General features: G+C 49.4%; 1 protein-coding gene across 4 annotated transcripts in view; it reads right to left on the reverse strand.

The window, feature by feature from the left end:
• Positions 1 to 15,867: 15,867 nt before the first annotated feature.
• The window catches only part of PARG (poly(ADP-ribose) glycohydrolase), a 124,032-nt gene continuing 118,981 nt past the window's right edge, over positions 15,868 to 20,918 (reverse strand). For all 4 annotated transcript variants that reach the window (XM_008269836.5, XM_089314178.1, XM_008269835.5 and 1 more), the window contains 2 exons: positions 18,417 to 18,545; positions 15,868 to 17,850 (listed from right to left, as the gene is read on the reverse strand). In XM_008269836.5, coding sequence (XP_008268058.3) covers positions 17,696 to 17,850; positions 18,417 to 18,545 — 284 coding nt within the window. In that variant the 3' untranslated portion in view covers positions 15,868 to 17,695. The remainder of the gene's footprint in view (positions 17,851 to 18,416; positions 18,546 to 20,918) is intronic.

A 20,918-nucleotide genomic window follows, 5' to 3' on the forward strand; every position in this document is an offset into this window, starting at 1 on the left:
TCCAATGGCCGCCGCGGCTGGTGCATTGCGGCCGGCGCACCGCGCTGATCCGAAGGCAGGAGCCAGGCACCTCTCCTGGTCTCCCATGGGGTGCAGGGCCCAAGCACTTGGGCCATCCTCCACTGCACTCCCTGGCCACAGCAGAGAGCTGACCTGGAAGAGGGGCGACCGGGACAGAATCCGGCGCCCCGACCAGGACTAGAATCCAGTGTGCCGGCGCTGCAAGGCGGAGGATTAGCCTAGTGAGCCGCGGCGCCAGCCCCCTGGAGCCTTTTTTTAAAAAAATATTTATTTATTTATTTGAAAGGCAGAGTTACAGAGGGGCAGAGGCAGAGAGAGAGAGAGAGAGAGAGAGAGAGAGAGAGAGATTCCATCTGCTGGTTTGCTCCCCAAATGGCCACAATGGCTGGAGCTGGGCTGATCTGTATCCAGGAGCCAGGGGCTTCTTCTGGGTCTCCCACATGAGTACAGGGGCACAAACACTTGGGCCATCTTCTACTGCTTTTCCCAGGCGCCTTAGCAGGGAGCTGGATCAGAAGTGGAACAGCCAGGACTCGAACTGGTGTCCACATGGACATTTACCCGCTATGCCACAGCGCCGGCCCCGCCCTGGAGTCTTCTACTACAAGACCGGCTGGATGCTGGTCCTCTGATGAGGCCTGCCAGCACTCCATCCTGATTTGCTCCATAGTTGTATGGGATTGCTGTCATTGGCCCCAGGTTCAGCGGAGGACCCTGAGCCCAGTGAGAGGGTGGTTCTGAGGGCCCCCAGTCAGGTCGTGTAGAGCTGGGATCCGAGCCCCTGGGCAGCCTTGTGGTTGACCCCAGCGCATCCCCAGGTTCCCTAATGCCTGGTGGGCACTGTCCTGATGTTCAGAAGTTCCCGAGAGACTTCAGGTTTGCAGGAGGTTGTCCCGCCTTCAGAGAAGTCACCTGACAGGCAGAAAAAAAAAATCACACGGGCAAAACAAATTAATAGAATAATGACTGCTTTGTAAATCATACATAATCACATGTAACGGTTTTTAAAAGTTTTTTGGAAGAGAGACACACAGAGAGAGAGAGACAGAGGGAGAGAGAGAGAAAGAGAGAGAGAGAGAGTGCTTCAATCTGCTATTTCACTCCCCAGAGGGTTGCAATGGCCAGGGTTGGGCTGGGCCAAAGTCAGGAGCCAGGAACACAATCCAAGTCTCCTTTGGGGTGGTGGGAATCCAATTACTTGAGCTGTCACTGCCTCCTGTGTGATGTGTCTTAGCTGCTAGGTTAAAGGCCTGTTCCCAACAATGAATTTTTTGCTTAAGGAGCTTTGCTGTACAAAAGACTTCATTCAACACAGGTTTCCTACGCCTACTTTCTAGATGTACTTACAGTCATCTGTCATTTGTAGTTTTCTGGAACATAGCTTTCATGCCCATGTTTTACAGAGAATTTCCCATAAAACCCGAATCTATGGATCCATTTGATCCCTTGAGGCATTAGTCATGGGAAATCAATAAACATGCTCACAGCGCTTCCTCCTGTAGAGACAGTGAGCTGAGTCCTGGCAGACAGACAATGGATGGGGAGGGGACGCAGCTCTGAGGGTCTCAGCTACAGGGGGAGACAGATCCAACAATGGGGCTGGGCGTATACAGGCATGAGTCCCACAACAGAGTACTGGGTTCCGGCCCCAGCTCTGGCTCCCGACCCCAGCTTCCTGCTAATGCAGACCCTGGGAGGCAGCAGGGATAGCTCAAGCAACCGGGTTCCCGCCACCCATGGGGGACACCTGGACTCAGTTCCTGGCTCCCGCCTTTGGTCTCAGCTGGGGCCTCCTGGGGGCATCTGGGGGAGTGAAACAACGGACACGAGCCCCCTCTCTCTGCCTCTCAAATAAATAACAACATTCAAAAATCTAACGAGTGGAGAATCAAGTAAAAGAAGTTTGCTGCTGGAGCTGGCATTGCGTTGCAGTCCCAGCTGCCAGGTGCGCCTGCCTGCATGGCGCATCTGAGCGCTGGCTCCAGCCCCAGTTCGTCTGCTCCCCACCCAGCTTCCTGCTAATGTGGGTGGGAAAGCAGCAGATGAGGGTCCAAGCACCTGGGGTCCTGCTACCCATGAGGATGAAGCTTCTGGCTCCTGGCTTCAGCCTGGCCCAGCCCTGGCTGTTGCAGCTATTTGGGGAGTGAACCAGTAGATGGATGATATCTCTCTCTCTCTCTCTCTCTCTCCCTCCCTCCCTCCCTCCCTCCCTCCCTCCTTTTCTCTCTCTCTTTGTCTCTCCCTCTCTGTCATTCAAATAAATACATGTTTTTTAAAAAAGAAGTTTTGGGGCTGGCGCAGTGGCAAAGCAGGTATAGCTGCTGCCTGCAGTGCCGGCATCCCATATGGGTGCTGGTTTGAGTCCCGGCTGCTCCACTTCCGATCCAGCTCCCTGCTATGGCCTGGGAGAGCAGAAGAGGATGACCTTAGTACTTGGGCTCCTGCACCTGCGTGGGAGACCCCAGGGAGGCTCCTGGCTGCACTCGGATCGGTGCAGCTCTGGCTGTTGTGGCCATCTGGGGAGTGAACCAGTGGATGGAAGACCTCTCTCTCTCTTTCTGCCTCTGTCTCTCTGTAACTTTGACTTTCAAGTAAAAACAAGTAAAATATTTTAAAAAATTAAAAATAAAAAGTTTGTTGCTGGTATTTCAATTTGTAATTAAAATAATTTCAATTGTACACACGTGTGGTATACATCTATACGACGTGTAATAATCAGACATGGCACCTGACCTATCCAACACCTCATGCATTTACCATCTCTTTGTGTTGGGAACATTCAAAGGCCTCTGTACCAGCTGTTTGGAAGTACACAATGAATTGCTTTCAATCACAGTTATCCTCCCGTGATAGAGAGGAGAAGTGAGGGTTATTCCTCCTCTCCGATGCCGTTCCTTTTAATGTTAATGACAGAAGGAAACAGAGGGAGAGACACATTTTTCTGGACCCAGAGGATGCTCACGCCAGGGACCTGGGATGGAGGACTGGGACACTGGGTGGTTTAAGGGGGCTGGGAAAGCTTCACACAGCCAAGACTCCTTGCTGGATTGAGAAGGGCAATAAGAAAGTGTCTTTATCAGGCCCCAAAGGAAGATGCAGGAAGGGAAAGGGGGCTAATTTGAATTTAAAGACACATTTGCAAATAATCTTAGGAGAAGAAGCCAGGAGAGGAAGACTGGAACCATGCTATGCAGAAAGTCCTGGAAGACCCAGGTGGCAGCTGTTACAGGCTCATGAGGCGTGACAACCACCGAAGGCTTTCATCTGTTTAAAAATTGCCCTTCCGGGGCCAGTGTTGCTGTGCCGCAGGTTAAGCCACCGGTTGCAAAGCCGCACCCCATGTGGACGCTAGTTCAATTCTTGGCTGCTCCACTTTCCATCCAGCTCCCTGCTAATGTGCCTGGGAAGGCAGCGGAAGGTCCTTGGGCCTCTACCACTCAAGTGAGAGACCCAGATGGAGCTCCAGGCTCCCGGCTTTGGCCTGGCCCAACCCAGCCATTGTCGCCATTTGGGAGTAAACCAGTGGACAGAAGGTTGATCTCTCTCTCTCTCTTGCTCGCTCTCTGTCTCTGCAAGCTTCTACATCTTCTTTTAAAAAATAAACAAACAAAAATTAAACTCACCCTTCTTTCCAGTGGATGGTGCTGGGACAAGTGGACATCTGCCTGCAGAAGAATGAACTTCAAATCCCTTACCTCACACCATAATTTCCTAGGTGAACTTGGGTGAAGTAACTTTCATAACCACAGCACCAAAAGCACAAGTGACAAGAAGAAAATCGATGAACTGAATTTTGTCAAAAATTTTAAATTTGCCCTTCAAACAAGATCACCAGGAGATAGAAAGGACAACCTACAGAGGGGAGAAAATATTTGCTCAATATATACCCAACCAGGGATTTACCGGTGGAATCTTTCTTCAAAAACTCTCTTGTGGTGGGCATTTGCTCTAGCAATGTGCTCCTCGTTGGAGTGTCTGGGTCTGACCTGGAGCCAGCTCCTGACTCCAGGTCCAGCCCAGGCCAGTGTAGGTATCTGGGGGAGTGAACCAGCAGATGGAAGCCCTCCATCTCCTTATCTGCCTCCCTCTCCAGCTGTTTCTGTTTGTGTGTGTGTCTTTCTGCCTCTCAACAAAACACTCTTACAGCTTAATAAGACAAAACATTTAATAATGGGCGAAAGATTTGGACAGACATTTCTCTCCACCCAAAAAAATTAAAATGTCCGGTAAGCACATGAAATGACACTCAGTATCATTAGTCATTACAGAACCACGACCAGGGAGAGCCCACTTTGTTCCCACTAGGATGGCTGCAACAAGGGACAGAGAGTAACAAGAGTTGACAAGGCTGAGGAGAAATCACAGCCCTCATGCACTGCCGGCGGGGTTATGAAGTGGTGTGGAGGGCTTTGGAAAACAATTGAGCAATGCCTCAAAAGCGTCAAGCTTCCAAGTGACAGAGCACTTCCTCACTCTAAGACTTGAGCATGAATGTTTGCAATGGCATCACAAAAGCCAAGATGGGGGGGTAAACGCAGAATGGTTTATGTAAACACAATATGGTTTCTAACTATGCAGTGGAATACTGTTAATCCATGAAGGCTGACTTATTCACGCCACAACATGGATAACCTTCAGAACTGCTGTGCACAAGGTGAGAAGCCATACATGGAAGACCACATAAAGCATGATCCCATGTTTATCAAATGTCCAGAAAAGGCCCCCATACAGAGACGAAGGACTGTGGGTGAGAATGGGAGTGAGTGAACATGAAGTGTCTCCTTGGGATAATAGAGTTATTCTAAGGTTAGATTAGATGGTTGGACAACTCTGTACATAAACTGGAAATCATTAAAATTGGCACCTAGAACAGGTGAATTTTTAAGGCATGTCAACTAGATGCCAATGAAGCTTCCTTCCTCTCTCTCTCTCTCTCTCTCTCTCTTTCTCTCTTTATTTATTTATTTAACAGGTAGTGTCACAGACAATGAGAGGGAGAGACAGAGCAAGAGGTCTTCTATCCGCTGGTTCACTCCCCAAACGGCTGCAATGGCCAGAGCTGGGGCAATTCAAAGCCAGGAGCCAGGAGCTTCCGGGTCTCCCACACTTTCCTGGGCATGGCAGAGAGCTGGATTGGAAGAGGAGCAGCCAGGACTCGAACGGGCACCCATACGCGTTGCCAGTGCCAAAGGTGAAGAATTAACCTCCTGTGCCATGGCGCCACCCACCTCTCTTTTTACCTCATTCTCTTGTGCAACTCTTAGGTACAGCTGAGCACTGCAAACATTAATTTCGAGGAAGCACGGAGGTTACCACTCCTCGGGCCAGTCAATTGTGTGTTTCCAGCTCCCCCGAAGGCTCTGCCACACGTCCAGTTCCTGTTCCCAGTCACAGCCCCTCTTTCTCTAAGTACCAGCTGTGCTCGTGTTTGTGGTAGCCCCCTCTCACCTCTCTTTATAGTTTACCATTAAGCAAGCATCCCTAAACCCGTGATAATTCACTTTGCTCGTATATACATATATAGGCATAGCTATTCACCCACTACACACCTGTCTATGACTGACTTTTTGTCATTCAAACTAATGTAGGGGCCGGCGCCGCGGCTCACTAGGCTAATCCTCCACCTAGCGGCGCCGGCACACCGGGTTCTAGTCCCGGTCGGGGCGCTGGATTCTGTCCCGGTTGCCCCTCTTCCAGGCCAGCTCTCTGCTGTGGCCAGGGAGTGCAGTGGAGGATGGCCCAAGTACTTGGGCCCTGCACCCCGTGGGAGACCAGGATAAATACCTGGCTCCTGGCTGCGGATCAGCGCGGTGCGCCGGCCGCAGTGCACTGGCAGTGGCGGCCATTGGAGGGTGAACCAATGGCAAAGGAAGACCTTTCTCTCTGTCTCTCTCTCGCTCTCTCACTGTCCACTCTGCCTGTCAAAAAATAAGATAAAAAAATAATGTAGGAATGGAGTCTAAAATAGGGGCGGGTGTTTGGCACACAGGCGAAGTCGCTGCTTCAGGTACCCACATCCTAGGTCAGAGTGCCTGTCAGAGTCCCGGCTCCTCTGCCTCTGACCCAACTTCCTCAGGCATGTGAATCGGGACCTCCATCCGGGTCTCCCACATGGGCGGCTGCTTTCTCAGGTGCATTAGCAGGGAGCTGGATGAGTGGAGCAGCCGGGACTCATCTTGGATGAGGGTGTCACAGGTGATGACTTCACCCGCTGCGCCACAACGCCAGCCACTCCTGATTTTAATTTGCGTCTTCCTGATAACTAATGTTATGTAGCACCTTTCCTTAGTGTATTTATCACTGCCTGTTAGGATTGGTTGCTCAACTTCCTACCAGGTTTTGTCTGTCTCTTTGTGATCGCTAATACGTTGCTCTTTGTATTCTGAGTATGACTGATTTCACTGATTAGATGTGTTGTAAACATCTCCTGCTCAGGGCCGGGACTTTTCACCTGCAATTGATGTATTTCTGATGAAGCTACCACTATAGGTTTAAGGTAGTCCAAATCATCACTCTTTTCCTTCATGTTTGGTGCTTTGGGGCATCTTGCTTAAGATGTTTTCATCTAACCTGAGGTCAGGAAGATGTACTCTTTTTGGGATTCTAGAAGCTTCGTTCATTTGATTTTTTTTTTTTTTTTTTTTGACAGGCAGAGTGGACAGTGAGAGAGAGAGACAGAGAGAAAGGTCTTCTTTTGCCGTTGGTTTACCCTCCAATGGCTGCCGCGGCCGGTGCGCTGCGGCCGGCGCACTGTGCTGATCCGCAGCCAGGAGCCAGGTGCTTCTCCTGGTCTCCCATGGGGTGCAGGCCCAAGCACTTGGGCCATCCTCCACTGCTGCACACCCGAGCCACAGCAGAGAGCTGGCCTGGAAGAGGGGCAACCGGGACAGAATCCAGCGCCCCAACCGGGACTAGAACCCGGTGTGCCGGCGCCGCAAGGTGGAGGATTAGCCTATTGAGCCGTGGTGCCGGCTCTTTTGATCTTAAAAGCTGTACTTATGATCCGCCTTAAGTTTATTTTCCTGTATAATGTGAGGTTAGGTGTAAGATTAATTTTTATCCATATGAATAGTCAATTATCCAAGCACCCCCTTTTTTTGAAAAATTTATTTTAAAAAAATCTCATCCGCTTTGCTTCATAAAATATTGTTGCATTGAGTCTGATGCCATCTAACTTTCTTGCTCTTATAACTTACTTGGCTTTTAGGTCCAGAGGCTCTGAGATTTTTCATCTTTTAAATCTAATTCTTTTACCACAATATGTCTTGGAGCTGATCATTGTAATTGGGTGCCCACTAGGTCTTTCCTATATGTAGATCTAAGTTTTCGTGTACCTTTGGAACAATTTCTGGGGTTATAGTTTTAAATCATCTTAGTTCTGTTCCACTGTTCCGTTTTCTTCAGAGATTCCTAATACTTGCATATGTGTGTTGTATCTTCTTTATCACTTTCTTTATGATCCCCACCCCCCCCCCCGTTTTTACTTTCTTAATCTCATTTAAAATGCCTTCTTGGATATTTCCCCGATTTTCTTTTTGAAGATTTATTTGAAAGGCATAGAGCCAGAGAGAATGAGAGAGAGAGAGAGAGAGTGAGAGAGAGAGGCTCTTTAGTCTGTTGGTTCCTTTCCCAAGTGCCCACAACAGCTTTCTGTATGCATTAGACATTTCCCCTTAAATACTTCGTCATCCAGGTCATTAAACAGAGCTTACAGTTTGAGATGTAAAATCTACATACAAGGAAATGCATACATATTTGGGTTGCATGTGATATATTTTGACCTTTGCATACATCTGTGAAACTCCAACCCTTATACCGATACAGGAAATCACCATCATCCCAGATGGTTTCTTACACCCCCTTCCCAGTAAATCCTCTATCCACAATTTACTGACACAACATTGCCTCATTTGTCCCTGTGGACTGGTTACGATTACTCTAGAATTTTATCTGAATAGTAACATATGGCATACAGTGTTGTGTAGGCTTATTTAAGATTCACCCATTTTTAAAATTATTTATTTATTTGAAAGGCAGACACACACACACACACACACACACACACACACTTCCATCCACTGGGTCACTCCCTGAGATGGCCTTAATGGCTGGGGCTGGGCCAAGTCGAAGGCAGGAGCCAGGAGCTTCATCCAGGTCTCCCATGTGGGTGCAGGGGCGCAAACACTTGGGCCTTCTCTTGCTGCTTTTCCGGGTACATTAGCAGGGAGCAGGATTTGGAAGTAGAGCAGCCAGGACTCCAACAGGCAGCCATCTGGGAGGTTGCTGTGGCCAATGCTGGCCCCATCGTGTTGTTGATACTTCCTCAGTAATGCATTATTTTTTATGTGAGTGGTAAGCCTGAGCTACGGATTGCTCCTTTATTCTCCAGCTCACGGGCATTTGCGCAGTTTCCAAATGTGAGGCTGTTAGGAAGAAGCTGCAGGCCCGTCCACCCCCACCGCTGCTGGCGACCCCTCATGCGAGGGTCCCAGCTCCTTGTGGGATTTCAGGTGAACCAGGAGGCCTGGGAAGGGAGGGGGATGTCATGGTCTCCCCCAGCTTCCCGGAAACAGAACCCAGCACAGGTAGGGGCTGAGGAGCAGGCTCTGCCCGTCTTCTTTGATCTCCCCCTGTGGCTTTCATTCAGAAATGCAAACACTGGCCCCGCAACCCCCAGTCTCCCAGTCCACTCGAGGCAGCAGCTGTGGGGTGCCCCCTTCCACTCCCCTGCAGGAGCTGGCACCCAGGCTGCTTCCTGTCGCTCTGCTTTCACCTCGGGGAAGGCACTGCACGCCGGCCTTCTGCTTCCGGCCTCATCGCCCGCCTGCTCTGTCACCTGCTTGGACCTCCTGTCTCATCTCCCGGGCCCCCTGCCGCAGGGTTTCTGGGGAAGCAGCATCTCAGGTGCCTTCTGTCCGCCCAGCACAGGCCTGCCAACACTCTGTCCGGGGATGTTCCCAAGGCCAGTGAATTCTAGAACTCCAGGACACGGAACAAGTGCATGTTGAATTTACTTACTAATAAAAAACTTCTTATCGATGCATCCAGGTCCACAGAACCAGCTTCCTTAGACTAGTGGGAATGTCTCGTGAGCCTCGCCATTAAGAGGTCCAGAAAGACGGCACTTCCTGGGATCATTTCCACGACCCGTTAACCAGAGAAGCTACTTTGAATGTGTGGAGCGCCCGAAACCAGGTGGAGGAGGTGCCGCGTGGCCTGCCGGGAGCCACGACGGCTCTGGGTGCCTGAGTGTGACTGAAGCTTGTTCTCTGTTCCCAGGAGAGGAGGGGGTGCATGCAGTCTGAGTCGTCTCTGTCTAGTAGGATTAATTAGTCAAGAAAAGCAGCCCAGGGGCCCGTGCTGTGGTGCAAGGGAGTCTCTATCCCTGACACCAGCATCCCAGATGGATGCCTGCTGGAGTCCTGGCTGCTCTGCTTCCAAGTCCTGCTCCCTGCTAATGCACCTGCGGAGGTCCAAGTGTTTGCACCCCTGCCACCGACACGGGAGACCCAGATGAAGCTCCCGGCTCCTGGCTTCGACTTGGCCCAGCCTGGGGTTCAATTCCCAGCTGTTCTGCCTCTGATCCAGCTCGCTGCTAATGTGCTGGGCAGGCAGCGAAAGATGCCTGGGCCCCTGCCACCCACCTGGGAGACCCGGATGGAGTTCCAGGCTCCTGGCTTTGGTCTGACCAGCAGAGGGAAGATCTTTTTCTCTCTCTCTCCCTCCCTATCACTCTGCCCTTCAAATAAATAAATCTTTTTAAAGAAGGCCAGGTTCTCCCTTGTTCAGTGCAAGCTCAAAGCCGAGAAGTGTGGCCCCATAATCAGTTAATACGACTCTCCATCTCTCTCTTGTTTTCATTATGTACAGTTTTGAAAATTTTGTGTAATGATTTTTTTTTTTTGACAGGTAGAGTGGACAGTTGAGAGAGAGACAGAGAGAAAGGTCTTCCTTTTGCCGTTGGTTCACCCTCCAATGGCCGCTGCTGCAGCCGGCGCACCGCGGTGATCCGATGGCAGGAGCCAGGAGCCAGGTGCTTTTTCCTGGTCTCCCATGGGGTGCAGGGCCCAAGCACCTGGGCCATCTTCCACTGCACTCCCTGGCCATAGCAGAGAGCTGGCCTGGAAGAGGGGCAACCGGGACAGAATCCGGCGCCCCGACCGGGACTAGAACCCGGTGTGCCGGCGCTGCAAGGTGGAGGATTAGCCTATTGAGCCACGGCGCCGGCTCATTTTGTGTAATGATTTAGCAGAGCAATTTTGGGTTTACCAAACAGTTGAGCAGACAGTGTTGAGTTTCCCTGTACCCCTTCTTTCAGGTTTCCCAATTGTTATTACCTTGCAATAGCTTTGTAGGCTGAGCCAAATTGGATACACTCTTACTAACTCCCTCGGTCTTATTAGGTTTCCAGTTTGCCTTGCACAGGCACCCAGAGTTGGCAAGTGCGTTAAGTCATGTATCCCCCAATTACAGTGTCCTACAGAGTGCTCTCACCGTCCTGAAAACCCGGTGGCCCAGTTCTCACCTCTCCCCACCCTAACCCCCTGGCAATTACTAAGTTTATTGTTTTGCCTTTTCCGGAAGTCCTGTAGTTTAAGAGCATAGCAGGTAGCGGTTTCAGATTGATTTCTTTCACTCAGTAATGTGCATTCCACCATGCATTTTCAGGGCTGGGTAGCTCATTTCCTTCTTTTGCTGAATAACAATCTATTAGGTGTATCCATTTATGCATCCATTCACCTACAGAACATTGTGGTTGCTTCCAGATTTTGGCAATGGCAGACAGAGCTGCTGTAACTGTCTGTGCGCAGGTTTTTGTGTGGACGCTTTCAATTCATTTACATAAACACCAAGGAGTGTGAATGCTGGATCATATGGTAGGAGGATGTTTAGTTTTGTAAGAAACTGTCAAACTGTTTTCCAAACTGGCTGTGCCATTTCGCAGTCCTGCCAGTAAAGAATGAAACACTTGCAATACTCAGTGTTGCTAGCGTTTTGGATTTAGACCATTTTTATTATTATTATTTTTTATTTGACAGGTAGAGTCAGACAGGTAGAGTCATAGCCAGTGAGAGAGAGCAGAGAGAAAGGTCTTCCTTCCATTGGTTCACTCCCCAAATGGCCGCTACGGCCGGTGCTGTACCAATCTGAAGCCAGGAACCAGGTGCTTCCTCCTGGTCTCCCATGCGGGTGCAGGGCTGAAGGACTTGGGCCATCCTCCACTGCCCTCCTGGGCCACAGCAGAGATTTGGACTGGAAGAGGAGCAACCAAGACTAGAATCGGTGCCCATATGGGATGCCGGCGCCGCAGGCAGAGGATTAACCAACTGAGCCATGGTGCCGGCCCCTAGATTTAGGCCATTTTAAAAAAAGGTTTATGTATTTATTTATTTGAAAGTCAGAGTTAGAGAGAGAGGGAGAGATAGAGATCTCCCATCTTCTGGTTCATTCCCCAAATACCCACAAAACCAGGGCATGGATAGGAAAAAGGCAGGATCCATGAATTCCATCTGGGTCTCCCATGTGGGTGGCAGGGATTCAACTATTTGGCCTCCTAGGGCGCATTTAGCAGGAAGCTGGAATCAGAAGTGGAGCCAGGACTTTAATCTATATATTCCCAAGCAGTGTTTTAACTGCTACCTAAAACACATGCCCCAACCATCTCTTCTTTTCCTTCATTAAAGATATTTATTTAAAAGGCAGAGAGAGAGAAAGAGAGAGGGAGAGACAGAGAGAAAAAGATCTTCCATCTACTGGTTCACTCTCCAAATGATCACAACAGCTGAAGCTGGGCCAGGCTGCAGCTAGGAGCCTGGAATTCCATCCGGGTGCCCCACGTGGGTAGCAGGGGCCCAGGCAGGCGCACTAGCAGGGAGCTGGATGGAAAGTGGAGCAGCTGTGCTCGTGTGAGAGGCAGCATTGCAGGCAGCAGCTTAATCCACTGCATCACAATGCTGGTCCCTGTGTCTTTATTTTCTTTCTTTTTTTTTTTTTTTATCTTTTTTTTTTTTTTTTTTTTTTTTTGACAGGCAGAGTGGACAGTGAGAGAGAGAGACAGAGAGAAAGGTCTTCCTTTGCCGTTGGTTCACCCTCCAATGGCCACCGCGGCCGGCGCACCGCGCTGATCCGATGGCAGGAGCCAGGAGCCAGGTGCTTTTCCTGGTCTCCCATGGGGTGCAGGGCCCAAGCACCTGGGCCATCCTCCACTGCACTCCCTGGCCACAGCAGAGGGCTGGCCTGGAAGAGGGGCAACCGGGACAGAATCCGGCGCCCCGACCGGGACTAGAACCCGGTGTGCCGGCGCCGCTAGGCGGAGGATTAGCCTAGTGAGCCGCGGCGCCGGCCCGTTGTGTCTTTATTTTCTAATTCTACTTGTCCATTGCTGGTATATTGGGAAGTGATTGGCTTGTACACACTAAGATTGTATCCTTCAACTTTGCTATAATCTATCAGTTTCTACTTTTTGAGTAAATTCTTTTGGATCTTTCTATATAGATGATTGTCATTTACGAAGAACAGAGATATATTTTTTCCCTTCCCAACCCATGTCACTTCAACTTCCTTTTCTGGCCTTACGGTATTAGCTAGAACTTCCAGCAGGTTGATAGACATGGTGAGAGGGGAAAGCCTTGCCCTGTTCCTGATTTCTCACCAGTCAGTATGATGTTAACAGCAGAGTGCTTTTGGAAATGTTCTTTATCAAGTGAAAGAGGTTCTCCTATCGCTAGTTTACTGAGTTTCCTTTAAGAAATCATTAAGTGGCTACTGAATTTTGTCAAATGCTCTTTCTGTACCAACTGATATAATCATGTATGATCATTAGCCTATTATGTGATGGATTACATGAACTGATTTTTGAATGCTGAACCAGTCCAAGAAAGGGGGCGAGAAGAGAAGAGAAGAGAGAGAGACTAAAGTTGATTCTATCCACTGGTTCATTCCCCAATGCTCACAAGTCAGGAGCTGGGAACTCAACCCAGGTCTGCCATGCTGGTGGTAGGGACCCAAGCACTCAGGCCATCATCTGCTGTCTCCTAGGGTCTGCACTGGCAGGCAGCTGGAATTGGGAAAAAACCACTTTTGGTTTTTCTGCCATTAGTGTCTTCTGGTTGTTTCAATGTGTTCATTTTCTTCTCTTGGATTTCTTCTGGGTTAACTGACACACCCTCCTCCCCTTTTGAGAATTCCATTTTGATAAATGTATGTTAGTTTTGGATTTCTGTTGTGCAGCCTTCCTAGGGGTTGCTTGATGTAATATGCTGTCTATGCAAAGCTGAGCCATCTGCAGGTGTCCCCGGTGAGCAGCTTGTGTGAAGACCTCTTCCTTCCCCGAGCCCCTCACTGTCCCAGCGGTAGCTGTCAACCATCTCCTCACATACACTGAGAAGCACAAGCAGTTGTTTCCTTTCCACACACCTCACTCAATAACTGGAAGCGAAGTAGAGCCTACGCCTATTGCATTTATTCATGTTTTTTGTTTTTCCTCCCCAGATTCCTTCTTTCACCATTTCCTGTTTCAGAACTTCCATTAGCCATTCTTTTAGTCTGTGGGAAGTAAGTGCTCTTGGTTTTCCTTTCTCTAAGAAAGTTTTGATTTCCCCATTATCTCTGCAGTGTTTTTTTTTTTTTTTTTTTTTTTTTTTTTTTTTTTTTTAATTTTTTATTACAGGCAGAGTGGATAGTGAGAGAGAGAGACAGAGAGAAAGGTCTTCCTTTTTGCTGTTGGTTCACCCTCCAACGGCCGCTGCGGCCGGTGCACCACGCTGATCCGATGGCAGGAGCCAGGTGCTTCTCCTGGTCTCCCATGCAGGTGCAGGGCCCAAGCACTTGGGCTATCCTCCACTGCACTCCTGGTCCATAGTAGAGAGCTGGCCTGGAAGAGGGGCAACCAGGACAGAATCCAGCGCCCCAACCGGGACTAGAACCCGGTGTGCCAGCGCCGCAAGACGGAGGATTAGCCTAATGAGCCGTGGCGCCAGCCTGCAGTATTATGTTTGCTAGATACAGAACTCGGCGTTGACAGAAACACTGCTGGGGCTTCATTCTAGCCTTCCTGAAGTCTGATTTCTGTTGCTGTCTCAATTGTGTTTGTCCTATAATCTGTCATTTTCCCTCCCTCACACTTTCAAGATTTTTTTTCTGTAGTTTTCAGAAATTTGGTTATATGTTATGGTAAGTAATTTTTAGGGTTCATTCTTTTGGAATTCACTCTGCTTCTTCAATCTGTAGGTTTGTGCCTTTTGCCAAATTTGGGAAATTTTAAAAAATTTTTTCCTTGAACACTGCTTCGGTCCCCATCTTTTTTCTCTTCTCCTTTCAACATGAAGGTTTTATTACTTCATTGCAAAGACAGAGTAACAGAGAGAGACAGAGAGACCGCCCAGCTGCGGTTCACTTGCCCAAATGCTCACAACAGCAGGAGCCTGGAACTCCTTCTGGGACTCCCACCCCCAACATAGGCGGCAGGCCCCCAAGAACCTGAGTTATCACCTGCCCCCTTCCACGGTACGCATTACTAGGAAGCTAGGTCAGCAGCGCAGGTGGACTCCAGTACAGGACGGCCGAGTCCTAAGCAGTGGCTTAAGCACCATGCCGGTGCCACCAAGCCCACCCTGGGAACAACTGCTGGACCTCCAGTGGCAAGTGCTGGTTCTCAGCTCCCTTATGAAGTCTGGAAAGGACATCTGGTCGACCCATCTTGTTACGTGTTAGGCTACTTGTTTATACAACACTCCCCAGAGAAGTTCGTGGAGGGGAATTCAACACTGGTGAGCGTCACCAATGTAAGGTGCTGTTCAAGCTTCTGAACCACTAGCCTAAAAATGCAACTCATTTCTGCGGGCTGAGTACAGGGACGTGAAGAGAAAATGCTATGAGTGGGCTTTAGTTCTCAGAACCTTCAGGGTCCTGATTTGGGCTCTCTGGAGGGAAGATGGAATTAGGAAAAGGAAACAACACCAGGACCTCAGGAAGCTGGCAAAGAAGAAAAACAATGCAGCCAGACCTCTCTTTATCTCTGCGAGCCCTCACGATATGATGCCTTGTCTGCACACCTCACATCTAACGGGGATCAGTAAATCCACACACAAAAGCTCCCCACCCCGCCCTGAGGGTCTCAGATACACTCTGAATGTTGTGAATGAGCACCTGTGCAAACACCTCAAATGGAAAGTGGCATCATGGGGGCCGCTGTGGTGCAGCGAGCTGGGCCACTGCCTGCTGTGCCTGCCTGCCTGAGTGTGATTCGAGTCCTGACAGCTCTACTTCAGATCCAGCTCCCTGCTAAAGGCCTGGGAACGCAGTGGAGGATGGCCCTGCCACCCACCTGGGAGACCCGAATGGAACTCCAGGCCCCTGGCTTCCGCATGGCCTAGCTCCAGCCATTGTGGGTTCCCTGACACCCACTTGGGAGACCCAGATGGAGTTCCAGGCTCCTGGCTTTGGCCTGACCCACACCCTGACCGTTGCTACCATTACCATTTGGGGAGTCAACCAGCAGATGGAAGATCTGTCTCTCCCTCTAACTCTGCTTTTCAAATAAATACAATAAATCTTAAAAAACAAAAAAAGTGAGCTGGGAGTGTGTGGTGGCATTTGAGCCCAGCTTCCCTGACTGAAAACCTCATGCCCTTTCCACCACCGCACACTGCTCTGTAAACTGTCCCTGTATCTGTGGGAGCGGGACAGGATCAAATAGGAAACCCAAGAATATCAAACCGAAAGCATCCTCTCATGCCCTGGTACACTAAGGAGGGGAGGAGTCAGCAACATGAAATGAAGCAATAAACCCAGATGACAGAGAGCAAGAGGCTATTAAACACCTCAGAACAGAGACACAAGGCTTAATTAGATGTTTGATTTTTTTATTTTTGCAGAAAGCATTTAAGGACAAAGTACCGAGTCCTCTCCACTTTCTGCCCCCCTCAAGTTCTGTCCATGTCTCCACCTGCATAGCTGTCTCTCTGCCGGAACAACTGGGATTCCTCTCAGGAACCCCTTGACAGCAAGGAGGCGGTGGGGTCGACAGCACCCGGAGCAGTCTTGGCTTCTGTGTTCTGGAATGGTGGGCTCAGGGCTCTGCTAACCTGGATTTAGTGATTTCTCTACCATGAAAACCCATCTATTCTGTTCAGGAAACATCTTAAAGAACTGTCCCCCTGGTCTTACGGTTAGACGAGCAGAGCATGGGGATGGCAAAAAACGTGGAAAGGAAATACGCCCGCGAATGCTTAACCAAGGCATAGAGTGGGCTGGGAAGGACAGAGACGTGAGTGCTGGCAGAAGAACGGCAGGCTCCTCGGATCTGCACGCTGTCGGGCAATCTTAGCCTGGTGGTAAGCTCCATTGGTGACAAGCGGCTGCCTTCAGGTGCCAGGTCTTTACACAGACAAAGAGAGTTAGGGACCCTGGCTGAGGACCCCCTTTCCCTGCCGGCGCTGACAGTGGGAACGCAGACCACCTGCTGAGGCGCCCTCCCGGGTAGCCGTCTGGAAAGCCCGGGACTGCTCTGGAAATCTAAGCGCGTGCTTCTGTAAGGAAGCTCTACTGCACTTTAACAAGTGAAAAAGCATCATCATTTACGCTCGGTGCCAGCCTCAAACGGACACAACTGTAAATGAGGAAAGCCTCAGCCTACCGTCCGTCACTACTCCAGTTTTACTTGGAGTTTATCTGCTCACATGTCGACACACTGAAGTGGACATGTTTACATATACACAAAGCACAGATGATACGGGGGTTTCTGATAAATGATTTTTCTCAATGAATCTGTTAGCTACATAGCCTGTGAACAGCACAGAAACTCCAAGAGGCGCAGATCAGCGTGAAGTTTCCAGTTCCCAAACTTTGGTTGTGAGCATATACCTAAAGCACCACAGAGCAAACGTCGATCCTGACTTACAAAGGAAAAGAATCTCAAGAAACAAAAAACCTCCCTCAAATCTGATTTCTTTACACCATCGAAGCAAAGCCCTCTTTTATTCCACATTTCCTTTCATCTCAGTCAGTCCCCAGAACCAGTCATCAATAACACTCATCAGGGGACAAGGGACTGAGAAACCATTACAGGTAAAGGGCTCCAAGGAACCATTTCTGGATATTATCCTGTCATAAATAAAGAACTGTTTTAACCTAGAAGGCCTGCATTATGCCACGTGTATGAAAAAACCTCCAATTCTCAATTTTCAAAATTCAAACAGTGCAAGCATAACAACAGCTGGGGGTGAAAGGCTCACAGGGAGATTTTGAGCAAACCCAGTGAAACAGACTCCTGGATTTCGACTTCTTCCCTGGCATGGCTGGCATCCGCTGGCTACAGAAGCAATCTGTAAAATATATGAGCTCATATAGGCATGGAGACAGAGACAGGCTGGGAACAACCCGTTGTGGCTTTCCACAAGAAATGAGATGGGTGAAAGAAAGAAGATTCAGAGAATGAAGATTGAAATACAAGAAAATGGAAAGAAAACACAACTAGGCCCACCTTAATCAGGATGGAGTGGCGCTTAAGACTGACAAGCCGACCGCCACACACGTGGGAGGGACACCGCGTCCTGGATTACAAATGTGGATTATATACACATTTATATTAACTTGAGTCAGTTCATCCATTCCCCTGACAATTCAAACAGCAAGTCTCTGGAGAGAGGCAGGAGGAGGTTCTCTTTGTTGCTCATCAGGTCGCTGGCCTTTGCCCGGCTGGGTCGGGGGTCTCTGTGCAGGACTCAGCTGCGTGGTATATGAAGGGGTACAGCTTGATGTGCGGGCCGGGGGCGGGGCAGTTTCTGCACTCTTCGTTATAATACCGCAGCAGCAGCTGATACACTTCTCCTGGAGGGCAGAGGCCAGAGCAATTCAACATTAACGTTTGTCAATGGAAAAAAGTTCAAAAGAACACTTCAGTTTCTCCTTGACCTAAATGAAGGATGATCAGACTTGGGCTTTTGAAAATACAGCACGAATTTTATATGTTTAGAGGGTTTCCCAACATAAGCCTAAAAACTTTAAAACCACCTTTAAGAAACTACTGGTGCACGCACGCTCGCGGCAGGCACTGACTTGGGAGCTCACACGGCATCCCAGCTCCAGGGGCATGCCCACCTATCTGCCAATCGGACCGGGGGCCTCTCGGTCTCCCCCATTTTATTTTCCAGACACACAAAGGTAAGAATGGGCACTAACTTGGGCTTCTTGGCCTGCTGTTAGTAAGATGACATACTCAAGACTGCAGATGAACCTGCCAGAGATAAAGACGGCAAATGCTGCCACTGAGAAGCCTTGTCCTCCCCCGTCAAAGCCGTCTTCCCCACCGCGATCCATCTGGGTTCAGCAAGTGCTCCTCCTGGACGCGGGGCGATCCATCTCGATAGCGACTGTCAAGCCCAGCTGCTACTTACCAACAGTCAGTTTCCTCTCAGTGAGGAAAGTGTGCATGCTGTAAATGTCTCTCATCAATTCCGAGTCCCCGAAGGTGAAATAAACCACGTCTCGCTCGGCTGCAGCAGCTGCCAGGATCTGAAGTAAGGCTGTGGCCCAGAGAAAAGACACAGCTATGTTATGGCACCCCCCGGCTAGATGCCCTCAGCTCCCTCAACCAGCTACGTGACAGCTGGTGTGGCTACAGCTTTATCACAGACCAAAGATGTGTCAGTCCAGTATGTGTCATTAGAAACGGTGACCGCAAGGGCCATGGACTCAGCTAACTGGTGTGTGCCTGCCCCTCGCGGCAGATGGCCCCAGCGGACAGCAAAGGTACCACTGCCCAGCTGGCCCAGCCGCTCTCAGGCCTCACCGTGGGGCAGAGGTGGTGCAGGAGTGCACACAAGGAAGCCAGTTCCCAACACTGCCCAAGTGTCCCACAGAGGCCTGGCCACGGGGGCGGAAGCGTGCTCTCAGACTTCAGCTGTCCTCTTTATCTGATACATGAAGCACCAGAGTGGATGAGACCAGGCTTATCTTCCCAGACTGGGGTCTGGAGTTAAGGACCAGGTGCACTCCAACCACTAGGCAGAACAAGATCCTTCTTGTTCTTTTTTTTTTTTTTTTTTTTTTTTAATTATTTGAAAGGCAAAGACAGAGATCTCCCATTGGCTGATTCACTCCCCAGATGCCCACAACAGCCAGAGCTGAGCCAGGTGGCAGTCAATCTAGGTCTTCCATGCCAGTGCTAGGGACCCAAGTGCTTGAGCCATCACCTGCTGTCTCCATGGCAGTGCACTAGCAGAAAGCTGGGATTCAAGCCTCAAGCATCTTTCCAAAAATGAAGCTCCTTTATAATTTTTTAAAAAAGTTATTTGAAAGAGTTTCAGACAGAGACAGAGATGGAGAGTGACATCTTCAACCTGCTAGTTCACTCCCCAAATGGCCATAATGGCCAGGGCTGAACCAGACCAAAGCCAGGAACCAGGAGTTTCATCTGGATCTCCCAGGGGGGTGCAGGAGCCCAAGAACTTGGGCCATCTTCTGCTGATTTGCCAGGCACATTAGCAGAGAGCTGGATTGGAAGTAGAGCAACCGGGACTTGAACCAGCATCCATATGGGATGCTATAGCTGCAGATGGTGGCTTAACCCACTGTACCACAGTATCAGCTCCTAGAATTTTAATCTTGATAGATAAAATTTATTTTAAATAACAAAACTGAACATAGTTACAACACATGTCCTTTTATTAAGCTATGTTATCTTTTACTCCCTAAAACGGAAAATGGGAATCAAATATAGTCTTGATTTGTAAGATCATGTGACACACTTGTACATACTCAATAAAAACAGTAAGAATGGGAATGGGGGTAGGAACTAAAAAATGACAGCAAACTAAAACAAAGAAATCTGATTTTAGTTCAAACAGCACAGCTACACTGAAGGGTAATGAATGAAAAAGAAAAAGAAGGAATAGTGCCAGTAGCTCATGAATACGTATTTGACTACATTCTCTCATTCTCAGGCAAGGAGGGAGGAATTGCCAAACAATCTCCAACTGCTTTTACTAGGGTTATCTGCCATAGTAGCACAGGTGACAAAGCATTCTTTTTTTGAAATATTTATTTATTTGAGAGGCAGAGTTACAGACACAGAGAGTGAGAAGTCTTCCATCCCCTGGTTCATTCCCCAAACGGCCACAATGGCCAGAGCTGGGCTGATCTGAAGCCAGGAGCCAGGAGCTTCTTCCAGGTCTCCCACATGGGTGCAGGGCCCCAAGCACCTGGCCCATCCTCTACTGCTTTCCCAGTCCATAGTAGGGATGCTAGATCAGAAGTGGAGCAGCCGGGATTCGAACCAGCGCCCATTAGGATGCTGGCGCTGCAGGTGGAGGCTTAACCCACTGTGCCACAGTGCCGTGCTGACAAAGCAGTCCTGAAGCAACTACACAGTATACTAGAGGACTGAGCAAATGAGCAAATGTGTTGCTGTTGTTGGGAGCCAGTGGTTTCACTAGGAAAGAACACACAAATGTGGAATGGGGGAAGACGAAAGGAACTCTATGGGATGGGTAGATGTGGAGGTACCGGTGTGCACGCAGGATGTCTAAATATGTCTGTTGGTGTGAGGATTTCCTCTGTCTGCTGAAAGGGCCAAATGCCAGACACCACTGCAGCAATGAGCACACTCAGTGTCCAGATCTTCCTCTCCAATTCCATTCCTCCTGAGAGGAACAGGACTCCTGGTGGAAAAGTCTGATTCTAAGGGAGGGACAAGAAAGGTACACGATGAGCCAGAACATTTTGTTATAGTGGAAAGTAAAGAAGTGCTCAAAGACAAGATGGAGGGAAAACTGGAAGGAGTTTATCCCAAGAAAATGGGAGCTGGCTCGAAGGAGCGCCCTCCTCCCCACATCTAGTTGAGCAAAGCACTGCAACAGTAAGTGAGGAGTTACCAACCACTGTGAAAAATGAACCTG

The sequence above is a fragment of the Oryctolagus cuniculus genome, chromosome 15 (assembly GCF_051225735.1).
Source record: "Oryctolagus cuniculus isolate XC-2025 breed Fujian yellow rabbit chromosome 15, ASM5122573v1, whole genome shotgun sequence".
Lineage (NCBI taxonomy): Eukaryota > Metazoa > Chordata > Mammalia > Lagomorpha > Leporidae > Oryctolagus > Oryctolagus cuniculus.